This window comes from Pinus tabuliformis, chromosome 9 (genome assembly GCF_031772625.1).
Source record: "Pinus tabuliformis cultivar Carrire ecotype Pingquan chromosome 9, CPIR1, whole genome shotgun sequence".
NCBI classification, from domain to species: domain Eukaryota; kingdom Viridiplantae; phylum Streptophyta; class Pinopsida; order Pinales; family Pinaceae; genus Pinus; species Pinus tabuliformis.
Window position 1 is genome coordinate 1,851,899,389 of NC_142307.1, and position 13,256 is coordinate 1,851,912,644.

The 13,256-nt window shown below is 33.2% G+C and overlaps 1 protein-coding gene across 1 annotated transcript; it reads left to right on the top strand.

Annotated features, from left to right (window-relative positions):
• Positions 1-6,504: 6,504 nt before the first annotated feature.
• LOC149156247 (uncharacterized) lies at positions 6,505-7,554 on the top strand. Its single transcript, XM_089444697.1, has 4 exons — positions 6,505-6,622; positions 6,718-6,890; positions 6,980-7,057; positions 7,183-7,554. The coding sequence occupies exons 1-4, from the start codon at positions 6,505-6,507 to the stop codon at positions 7,297-7,299; spliced, it is 486 nt and encodes a 161-aa protein (XP_089300823.1). The 3' UTR covers positions 7,300-7,554.
• The last annotated feature ends 5,702 nt before the right edge of the window (positions 7,555-13,256 follow it).

Here is a 13,256-nt window from a genome sequence, read left to right on the forward strand (position 1 = left end):
TGACTGACTCGGTTCAATGCTCTGTTTACATTTGCTTATTTCTCCATTGGGTCTTGGAACGCCATGAGAGGTCGCACCTGCATCCGATTCAATGGTTGCATGGTCGACCTTCGGCTTGAGTCTATGCGGATATACAGCTGCCCGGACCATCTATTTTTAAAGCATAAGCTATGGTTGTTTCTATATTCCAAACGGAAATTGCTCTATCTGAAATATGTATGGCGGGTTTTACTATTGCATGAATATCAGGGTTTTATATATATATATATCATTTGTTTGCTACAGCAGGACCTATCTTACGCCCTTACGGCTCTTAGATCAGAACTATTGTATTATTATGAAATGATTTCCAACTCAGCACCACGAGGGCTATCATTTACATCGTCTACTGTTCTGTTCAATGCTTATCATGTAAAGTCCATATGTATGCATAAGTTCTATTCCTTTTTATTCTTATCTATTTCTTTAAAGAACAGAGCTGGATGTTCTCGCATGCAGTGCGCTCTTTGAATTCGAACCCGAACCCTTTGGTTCAAGGTTACGATGCAAGGAGTATGTATTATAATTCTGCGATAGTCTTCGAGCCTCCTCATGAGGGTTTTCGAAGAGAATACTGGTTACTGATGGTTATGCCGGTTACGCCACTGAAGCCACTTAACTCTATGTTTATTGGTTTACGCTTTTTCTTTCTTTTCTACTGAGCACGAAACCATTCAATACCGACTTGGTTATTCATTCAAGATTCTGCTTGAAAACCCCGCCTTAAAGCTTGATGTCATGGCTCTTTATCTTCTACCTATCTTTACAGTACTAAGCCAACATACTTGTCTTGAGGTTATCAGTTACTCAGGAAGTAGTGGTTTACCCGTTTTTTAAGAATACAGGTTAGGGTAACAACACTATAGCAGAATCTTCCACTGTTTCAGTGTGATTTAGTTCCCTTACCTGGCCCTAACTTCCACAGGGATAGGTTAGATTTCCCAGAAACCCCATCGGTGGCATTATAACTTTGCTGCTCCACGAATTTTAGGTTTTATAGCTAAAGTACAGATTCTAATGTTGTTCAATCTTTAACCTGATAAGAGTAACAGAGGTTTGAAGATATTCTGATCTAATAGGCTAATGTCTGCAACAACAATTATTTACTCTACTGTTCTTAATAAAACCACTACAGGCTTATTAGGTTTCCGTTACTTACCTGGTCACGGCGCGTACTGTTTTTCTTGTAGCAAGCCTCCTGCAAATTCCTGTGTTAAGCTCGTTATCCTCCCAACCTTGAGACTTGTCCTTCGGGACCTGAGTCTCCCCCCGAGCTTATGCTTACCGGATCCCAATCCTCAGTAAGACAGCACCTAGGGTCTTGACTATCTGGTCTTTACCAGACTTAGTCCAAAGCAAGGTATGTTCTTTTTGTTTTCTTTTCTCCCTTTTTGTCTGTCACTACAGTACACCATTCTCCATCCACCTTCTCTCTCCCCTGTTAGGGTGCTCGCTGATCCATTTAACCAATGCCAAGAATTAGTTGTAACTGATATGTAATTTAAAATTACTTTTACGCAGGTTTGATTAACTGATTGGTAATTTAAAATTACCTTACGTGGGGTTAATCACAATAGGTATATTACATACTCCCTCCCTTAACAGGAACACCATCCTCGGTGTTCATCTTTCGTCGGAACTTGATATTTTACTCGTGGTATTACCATCTAATCCACACAAAATGTGATCCTTTCTCTTTGAAATCAACGATTTCATTCCAAGAAAAGATGACAAACAAAATAGTAATGATATAGTCTTAAGAAATATCATTAGTTATAAGCATCAATAGTCATAATCTTTCGTAATTGCAAAAATATGCAACTTTTAATCGCCACCACCTGGCCCTTATTCATTCATAATAAACAATTCTCTGTGTCAACTTACCATAACTTACCATCTTATGCTTGAAAATCATGAATACTTTCATGTAAGCCTGTTAATAGAGGTTGGACAATTCTTCAACCTTCCATGGTAAGTAGTTCCTGCAATATATGACTAACAAATTCAACCACATTAGTCGCTATATTTTGAGTCAAATGAGACACTTTTGACTAGCAATCAATTGTGCAATGTTAGATGCTTTCTAAATCACAGTACTTTTACAAGTACTTAAAGAGCACTAACACTAATCATCAAATGATAAATCACTGCTCACGTGCACACTGAACGAATTCTCACTAAAGACATCCGTAAAGTACTTCAAGAAGTACCAAAAGAGCACCTAGCTCTCTAATCATCAAAACAGTCAATCACTGCATCAAGCAAGAATTGTCTTAGCTCCCACTAAGATGTTCACAACATTAATAACACAATAAAGGAATTAACATGTCCATTTATTCTTTATTGAGAACTAAGCTCATTTCTTATTAAATGTGCATAACATATTTTACACAACTATATGTAAAATTCATTTTTAACATAACATATAGCTGATTAGTTAATTCCTTTAGCCATGAGTCCACAATGGACTAAAGAATTCCCAACCCATGGAAACTGGTTCTCACAACCAAATCGAGTCATTTTCACATCCAGACAGTTTCTTTGATAGAGACCTTACCAGGTCTAACATGGAATTCCACTGGCCAACCAGCTCAAGAATTCCAGGGAGAGGAAATCTGGGCAGACAAGTACCATCAACCCCTCCGGGCAGGTAGCTGCCATCAACCCAACTCCGGGCAGACAAGTACCATCAACCCCTCTGGGCAGGTAACTGTCATCAACCCAAGGCATTCCAGCCTTTCACAATCCGGGCAGACAAGTACCATCAACCCCTCTGGGCAGGTAACTGTCATCAACCCAAGTATCCACAACTGTCTGTCATGTTAAATTTCTCTTTTATTACTCTTTCTCATAGTAATTTACACAATGAACCATATGAACATTATCATTAGCATAACAAACATGCATGTATACCACGCATTTACACTTAACCCCCGACATGGGTCCACAACATCAAGTTTGATGGGAAACATATCCATCATCCACGTTTTATGCATGCAAATTTTCCAAATAACATAATTCATGCATATCATATAACATCATTCTTTCTCATTTATAACTGCATTTCACATTGCAGCAATTTATGCGATGAGTTTTCTTGTTGTCATTAAGCTACCACTACTTAATCCCATCAGCAACGTTAGTTATAAATATGCATCAGTTAACACGTATTCCATTTCCCAGAATGCTCATGCATACAATATTGTCATGTATAAAAACATATGCAAATACTCATTAATGTATAAATGTCAACAACAGTTGAGTTAATACCCTCAACATTCCCAATTTTGCCATAGTCTGTTGTTCCAATTCAAATCATCATTAACGGAGTATTATCTTATGTTTACTATGACTAGCTTTAGTCATGCATCGTTAGTGTAATTAAACATAATTTCTCTAACATACAAGAACATAACTCTTATGTCACAATGACTAATCTTTGTGCATACTATTGCCTATCATATAAGCCCTTCTTTAATGTATGCAACACTTATTCCCTTCACTAGAAGACCACCATCATTTCATACGACAAACCACATACCTCTTTCTTAAGGAAGTCATTTTAATCCTCATTTCTCTATCTTCCGATGTGAGGATTTCTCAAGATTCCCTTTCAAGAAATTATTAAAGATGTCTATCTTTCGGCATAAAAACCAAGATACAAAAACAAGGTTTACTTATCCTTTATGCATCAAATCAAGCAATCAACACAACTCTTCCAACAAGACAATCTCTCCAAGAGATTATTATTTTCAAGGAAGCTATCATGACCACTTTCTCTAAGTACGCACAGTCTCATAATTCCAAAGTCAAAATAGCTACCAATATGCAACATGTGTTCTCCTAACACAATTACTTTACTTTAATGCACATAGTTCTTTTCATGAAACAAGTAAGGATTTTGGTTCTTGTATGAACACTATTCTAATGTGTCTTTAAAGGACAGAACCTCTATTTTCATTTTCAAGAACTCTCATAAAATCCTTTATCTTCATACATGAAGTATGCATACTCTTAGGATGAGACTATATTTATGTATATAGGTAATATACTCTTTCCTCAAGAAATTAGGGATAAATATCTATGTGCCTAGAAGCACATCCTTAGTTATCTTTTATCATGCATGTAATGCATAATCATTTCACTAGAACTTAGAGACTAACTAGAATCATAATGCAATTAGCATATATATATATATATATATATATATATATATATATTTTTTTTTTTTTTTTTTTTTTCAAGAAGCTTTTATCAAATAAAGATACATATTTTAATTCAAGCAAACTTGGCCACCTTCCATGCTATGTTCTCAGGACATTTATATACCTCATCCTCTTTCTCAAGAAGATACTTGGCTATATTTAACAAGGATTTTATAGACCAGAGACAAGCATTTCACACACAAGACTCACGTGGAGTCTTTCTAATAGGAACTACCTATTTTCTTTACCAAGAAAACATACAAGATAATCAATCTTTAACTGCATGCCTTAACACATTTTCTTTACCAAGAAAATCTATAAAAGAACCATTCTTTTATTGCATGCATTCAAATACTTTCTCTACTAAGAAATCATATAAAACATTCATACGTGTTCTTCAAATAAGTGAACAAGACACTTATCTTATCCTTGGATCAACATGCATAACTAACAAGTTAAACCACCCCTACCGGAAGCAATTGCTCTACTTATGCAATTACAAACATAATCTCCTAAGTGTCACACATGCACTAGAGCTACCATTTGGTGCTATATGCAACAACTATCATAACACTACTATGTGACCATTTCAGAATAATGAGTTCAAGGAGACATTATGAAAATCATTAACATCAACACTCTATAGTTATCATTTTCCAACTCCTTAAGCATGGTCAAAGGAATACTCACATGCACATCGAGCGCTTATCTAGTCATCCCAAGACTTAGAGTCTTCCGCAAGATTCTAACACTCAAAGCTTGCTTTATCTGGTCATCACCAGACTTAGCGATTTCTTTTTCCCATCTCTGTCTGTCCCTACAGCACGGTCTTCTTCCTTCTCCTTGCTTCCTTTTCCTTTGGAAGCATCTATGGTTGGGGAAGGTAATTAGAGTTTACTGACAACTGTATTAACACAGGTAGTTTATTTATGAATAATTATCACATGTAATTATACCATGAATGGGTCCTAGAAATGTTACCCACTGAACATGCCTCTACCCTTAACTTCACACTGGAATGCAACATGCATAAGAAATCCATCATTCCCATAGTAGAGATAAATTCAACCATCATTTAATCGAGGCTCCAATGGTTTTTGTCTCCCAACAAGTAATGATTAACATCAGCACATACCATGCTAATGGATTTCAGTCAATTAGAAGGTAATCATCATTAAAACTATTAGGACATAAGCATATACTATTCATCATGCATTCTCATGGTGAATAAAATTAAGACTCTTCTCATAAACAACTAGAACTATAGCACAGAGAGAGTAAGAATCTTCACACACACATTCCATGCATGTGACATCAATCAACTTTACTTGTTTACGAATTGTAGCAATCTTAGTCCAATTCAATTAATGCATATAAGTTCTATGGGTTAGTCATACAACACTAACCAATCTCAACTACCAATCATCTTCATGTATCCATGACAAGGCTAAATCAAAAGTTAGTTATGACACTCAAGTCTCGCCGCTTGACCCATTGCATGTTTTTTTTTCCAATATCTAAAGGGGTTCTTCTAATGTCCTTTTTTTTGTAAAACAATTTTTTCATCCTATTCAAGGATGTTCCCCCTGATTTATATTCATGTATTGGCCTATTAAGTTTCGTTCATTGTAATTTCAATCTAGTTCAATATATGCATTGTTGTTATTGCCATATGTGCAAATCAAAAGTTGGTAGTTGATCGTCGCTTCCTCAATGAGTGTTCAATATTGTTCTTAAGTGCGACAAAAGTTTCATTGTCTTTTATCCTCATCAGGAATCCAACGTTATGAACGTAGTTATGCAACAACTTATCACCTACTTCTCAAAGAAGTTATAAACATGAATCACACCTGTCATGCCAAAAGTAGTGTACGACATAAATGAATATGCGAATGATTAAACTCATACCTGAGTTAATGCCTACTGATGGCGTACTTCAATATCCTTTCCGCTTACCAATTCCCAAAGGTGCCAGTATTGCAACCTTTAGCTCTGATACCATATTGTCACATCTCTACCCATTTTAACTTTAGGTAATATAAAAAAAAAAATTCTTGGGTCACGGTAATAACACCAACTATATACATATAAACGTATGCATAGTCGATATGAACTTGTTGTATACCTTATCACAACGTATGTCAATGGGTTGATCTAATAAAATATGTAAATTAACATTGTTATGAAGTATCTGCGTCTTAATATCATGCCATGAATATTTTTATACTACGCAGCTACGTCTTGTCCGATTCTGTACCGAATGTGTGAGGTGGCAATGCCATCTCAGAACACTTGGACTTGGCATTTAAGTCGACTGATCCGTTCACGTGATCTGGGTATGGCTCCCGTATTGGGAACTTTCCCACTTCTCCTCTTTGGTATTCCCGCTTCAATCAATGGTGGATAAACGCTGGCCGATATCGATGGAGGAAACAGCTCCACGTCTCCTAGGTTGGCTTGTTGAGTTATAAAGGGAATTCCTCCAGATACTTCGCGATTTCTTTGGGTTTTGCTCGGCATCCCATTGCCTCCGCGCCATTCTGTCACCGCTGCAAGTCAAACCCTCGGCTCTGTTACAATTTCCTTCAACATGCAACACTGCCGTGGCACCCCCGCTCCAGGGATACAAGCTACCTAGCTGGTTCGGTAAGATTCCTAACTGTTTAATAGAGATTGCGGGGTTTCCTATATTTACTCTTAAGGAACGATAATTACTGAGCTTTCCTCTTTGTCAGGTTATGAATGGCGGCCATAGGAGCTTATCGGCGGTATGCATATTCCATCAGATGTTAACCGGGCGGAACTCTTCACAGGTGCATAATGAATCTTCTCCTACACTCGGTGTATCTTATGGTTAAACAGTATTTGTCTTCTGTCGTAGGGATTATTCTCCGAGCGATTCTGAGTTCCCAACCCTAACGCTTCATGGTTGGTGCAGATGACAGAGAACCAATTTCTTCATAACCGCTGGGTTAAGTCTCTTTGTCTAGTTACCGCGGACCAAAGGAAAGTCAGTCTCTGGATCATGAGACTGTACTACTCGGCCGCTATGTAAAATGGCTACCTGAGCCTGGTTTCTTATATTATTGTGTTTAAATTTTAGATTAGCACACTTCATAATTTCTCCGCATATATTCCTGGCTCTGGACCTTTTATGGGTAGGCGGCCCTTTGTTAAATTACGGACATTGGTTATATTTTACAGTTAATGACTACCATGTTTTTGTACAGTGCCTTGAAGAATAAGATCTCATACATTTCTTGATTATGTAATACGATTTTCTCGTCATAATATATATTTATTTTGTCCATGACTAACTCGGTTCAATGCTCTGTTTACATTTGCTTATTTCTCCATTGGGTCTTGGAACGCCATGAGAGGTCGCACCTGCATCGGATTCAATGGTTGCATGGTCAACCTTCGGCTTGAGTCTATGTGGATATACAGCTGCCCGGACCATCTATTTTTAAAGCATAAGCTATGGTTGTTTCTATATTCCAAACGGAAATTGCTCTATCTGAAATATGTATGGCGGGTTTTACTATTGCATGAATATCAGGGTTTTATATATATATATCATTTGTTTGCTACAGCAGGACCTATCTTACGCCCTTACGGCTCTTAGATCAGAACTATTGTATTATTATGAAATGATTTCCAACTCAGCACCACGAGGGCTATCATTTACATCGTTTACTGTTCTGTTCAATGCTTATCATGTAAAGTCCATATGTATGCATAAGTTCTATTCCTTTTTATTCTTATCTATTTCTTTAAAGAACAGAGCTGGATGTTCTCGCATGCAGTGCGCTCTTTGAATTCGAACCCGAACCCTTTGGTTCAAGGTTACGATGCAAGGAGTATGTATTATAATTCTGCGATAGTCTTCGAGCCTCTTCATGAGGGTTTTCGAAGAGAATACAGGTTACTGATGGTTATGCCGGTTACGGCGCTGAAGCCACTTAACTCTATGTTTATTGGTTTACGCTTTTTCTTTCTTTTCTACTGAGCACGAAACCATTCAATACCGACTCGGTTATTCGTTCAAGATTCTGCTTGAAAACCCCGCCTTAAAGCTTGATGTCACGGCTCTTTATCTTCTACCTGTCTTTACAGTACTAAGCCAACATACTTGTCTTGAGGTTATCAGTTACTCAGGAAGTAGTGGTTTACCCGTTTTTTAAGAATACAGGTTAGGGTAACAACACTATAGCAGAATCTTCCACTGTTTCAGTGTGATTTAGTTCCCTTACCCGGCCCTAACTTCCACAGGGACAGGTTACATTTCCCAGAAACCCCATCGGTGGCATTATAACTTTGCTGCTCCACGAATTTTAGGTTTTATAGCTAAAGTACAGATTCTAATGTTGTTCAATCTTTAACCTGATAAGAGTAACAGAGGTTTGAAGATATTCTGATCTAATAGGCTAATGTCTGCAACAACAATTATTTACTCTACTGTTCTTAATAAAACCACTACAGGCTTATTAGGTTTCCGTTACTTACCTGGTCACGGCGCGTACTGCTTTTCTTGTAGCAAGCCTCCTGCAAATTCCTGTGTTAAGCTCGTTATCCTCCCAACCTTGAGACTTGTCGTTCGGGACCTAAGTCTCCCCCGAGCTTATGCTTACCGGATCCCAATCCTCAGTAAGACAGCACCTAGGGTCTTGACTATCTGGTCTTTACCAGACTTAGTCCAAAACCAGGTATGTTCTTTTTCTTTTCTTTTCTCCCTTTTTGTCTGTCACTACAGCACACCATTCTCCATCCACCTTCTCTCTCCCCTGTTAGGGTGCTCGCTGATCCATTTAACCAATGCCAAGAATTAGTTGTAACTGATATGTAATTTAAAATTACTTTTACTCAGGTTTGATTAACTGATTGGTAATTTAAAATTACCTTACGTGGGGTTAATCACAATAGGTATATTACAGTTTTATTTTTATAGTTTGATTTGCAATTTTTTTTTGTTTCAAATTTGAACAATTTATGAGATTCTAACTTGAAGCGATGATAGAACAATATAATTTGAAAATTTCTGCAGATTGAAGGTGAAACACTAATAATAGGAAGTATGAGGAATAATAATAATAAATATTTTTTTAATAGTAAATTTTTTTGCAGCTTTAAAGAGGAGCATATTATATGTAGCTTGCTCACAGTAAATATTTTATGGAGCGTGCTCATGGACAATGCTAGAATTGTATTTTTTGCAGCTTTGAAGAGGAGCGATAATAATAGTAAATATTTTATGCAGCTTGCGTATGGACAATGCTTGAATAATTTCATGTAAAAAATTTGACATAATGTTAAGAGTTGGTGTATAGGTATAGTTTCATCAATTTTTTTTTTTAAATAACCTAAAATCTTCAAACATTTTAAACATATAACCATATTTTTCATAGTTTTTTTTTTATTTAAATAAATAGCTTTGATACCCTAAGGTGTTTTATCAAACTATGACAAGGTGAACAACCAGAGTAGTCTTTGGTGAAAAAAAGAAGGCTTGCCAACTTATAAATAAATATCAAAAACCTCACAAAAACAGTATAATTTGCAACATGCAAAACATAGATTTCAACAAACAATATTCTGCAATTAAATTCAAGTGAGAAAACTTTGAAAAATTAACTTGTCACTTAAATTAAGGGTAGATCACAATAAGCATAAATTATGATGAAATGCATTACTTAAGAGAATGATAAAAAATGCATTAAATAAAATGATTCTAATAAAAAAATAAAATTAACATTAAATAAAATGGTTCTAATAAAAAATAAAACTATTATTGATCAAACAATAGTTTGATTTTTTAATAAAACCATCTTATTTATTAAATACCAGTTTGATTTTTTAGTAGAACCATCGAAATATTATTGATTAAATAACAGTTTGTTTTTTATTAGAACCATCTTACTTTATGTATTTTTGATCATTCTATTAAATAATGCATTTCATCATAATTTATGCGTATTGTGATCTGAGGTTAATTTAAGTGACAAGTTAATTTTTCATAGTTTTTTCATGTGAATTTAATTGGTTCTCACTTGCTTGTAAAATGTTATACAATTTTATTTTGAATTTTTAAATATATTTTAGGTCATAAAGTGATTCAAAATCAAATTTTGAATATAATCAACATTTTTTTTTAAGATATAAATGTTTGCAGAGATATAATATTTGAATTGCAGCAATTTTGATCTTAATTGACATTTCATTGATTTAGCTTTGATCTTGTTAAGAGTGCATTTATCACCATAATTAGTTTTCCACCAAATTAGTTTTTTTAACATTTTTATTTTTATTGATTTTTCTATTATGCAATCTTGTAAAAATAAACCAAAACAAATATATGAATCAAACAAATTGTATAATTTAAAAATTGACCGCAACTCCTTATTTAATGGTCGCAATTCGCCCTGTACTGAGTAGAAACTTTCATGGACACTGCTTAAATCGTGGTTTCAGGACCAATTGGTGTTGCATAATCTATCCAAGTAGAGCATTCTGAGTCACGTAGAAACGTGTTATATGAACATGTTAAAATTTGATAGCTAGTGTGAGTGTCCGTAGTGGTAGGTTGGGTGATTAAGCGTGGAAGTTTAATCAGTTTACAGGTTACAATTTTAGAATTTTTCATTATTGCCGTCTCAATCCTTTTCCTACTATGTTCACTGTCTATAGTTTGTTTAGTCTTTTCTTATAACTGTTTCCAATCTTGCAAGTTATTATCAGTATTATTTCAACCCTTTCCATTTTATGATTTTTCATTTAAATGTCGAATTCCAAACATGGTACCTTCAAATTTATTAGAAAACAAAAACAATTTGATCGATGCTTTCAACTTAATAAGATGTGGCCACTGGAGATTCATATATCATTACACCAAAGTCATAAAGCTTCACATGGTTTTTTTTTTAACTGAAGAAATCAAATCCATAAAACTATATATGGTTTTTTTCAACAAAAAATATCAAATCACAATTAAAACAACTCTGGAACAGATATAATCTTACCCGAAATTAGACCAGGTGAGGACCAAACCTCCCTCACATAATTTCTGTTATATATTAATCTCATTTTCTATAGGAATTGCGAAAGTTTAATGATAAATACATGTCAAATCCAATGTGAGTGTCATTGTGAAAGCCGTAGCTGGAATATTTTTGCACCGAATTCCTGGGGTACTTGATATAAATGGATTAGGTATGGAATCTATTTATAATTAATATAAAAAATATTTTAATATTTATTATAGTGTTAATATTTTATTATTAAAACTATTAATATTATAATAGTACGTTGTAGTTTTAGAGGCTTATAAGAGGGTTATAAGGAAATGTTTTGGTTATATTAGTTATGCAATGCCATAGACTTGAATATGGGTACATGCATATTTGTTGGGACAATTGGAATGCTGTAATAAAATTTAATGCAGTAACTATATTTAAAGTTAGATTTCAATATTATGTGGAATGTTTTTTACTTAAAATTATAGATGGGAAGAAATTGCTTTAATATAAAAGTAATAAAAAAATTTAAAATACAATTATATATATATATATATATATATATATATAATATATTTTAAAACAAAATCAGAAAACTTTTATATGGAAAACAACATTCAACCAATTTCAAAATTTTCAATGACAATTAATTTTATTGCTTTTTAATTTTTGTTTTAAAACAAGTGTAATATGTAATGTTGTTGTTAGTATTTATTTATTTATTTATTTTATGTAAAATATAGATAACTATTATGGGGTGAATGTGATAATATAACTTAGTTATATTAAGTGCATGATTTAAGCACCACAATTTAGGTGGACGGGAATCAAATTACTACAAATCTATGGGGACATGATAACATAGTTTTATGAAAAAAAGGTGCGCAACAATTGAATAATTTAACTATCAAAAAAAGTTGAAAAAAACTTTATTATTAAAATAAAACTTTGTTATTAGAAGGAATACAACAATTAATAGAAACCAAATTGGGAATGATTATAGGTTAATAATTATTTATTGTTAAAAATAAGTACCATAATGAATGGAAAAAAAAATATTAATTATTGAAAAATCCATATATTTAATTTAGTTTTGATAATTAATTTACTATTAGATTGTTATAAGAAAAAACGTTGTTATTAAAAAAAAATACAACCATTACTAGAAAAAAAAGTAAATAATGATTATAGGTGAATAAATATTTATTGTTAAAAATAAGTATGATAATGAATAGAAAGAAAATATCAATTAATGGAAAATTCATATATTTAATTTTTTGAATAATTGCCATTATTGGTTTTTTTAAACAATTTTTAATTTTAACAAATTGATTTTAAACTGCATAAAATTAGTCATGAATCAATAAAAAATTATAAATTCAAATTTAAAAAAAAAAAAAAATTAATTTCAATTTCTAAAAAATAAATTTAATATTTAATTTATCACAACTTTAATAAACTTTACAAATAACTTTTAAAAATTTACAAATTAATTAAGGGTCAAAACATTTTAACCCAAAAACAAATATACAAAATTATATATGATTTTCAATTTCAATTAATCTTATAATTATCTTTAAATTAAATAATAATTACAATTTACTCTACAAGTATAAAAAATTATATACTATCTTTATTGATAATTTTTTTTATTAATTTTTAAAATTAGCCAATAATATTTAAAAATATATAATAACAATCAATAGAAATATCTTAACCACATAATTATGTTTGGAAAAAAAAACAACACCGACAAATATCTGCGTCCAACATAATCAAGGTCTAAATTTTAAAATGCTACACCATTGCTTTAAGAAAGTATGGACAGTCTTTAAATGCCCATAATTTTGAAACTGGACTGAGATTTATTATCCGGTTCTAAATCAACAATTTACAAGGAGGGAAAAATATCAATAATATTTGAGGAACCAAAACCCATTCCATAACTTAGTTGGACGTTGGCACAGTAAATATTATTACAGTTTTACGATTCCCTGCAGAT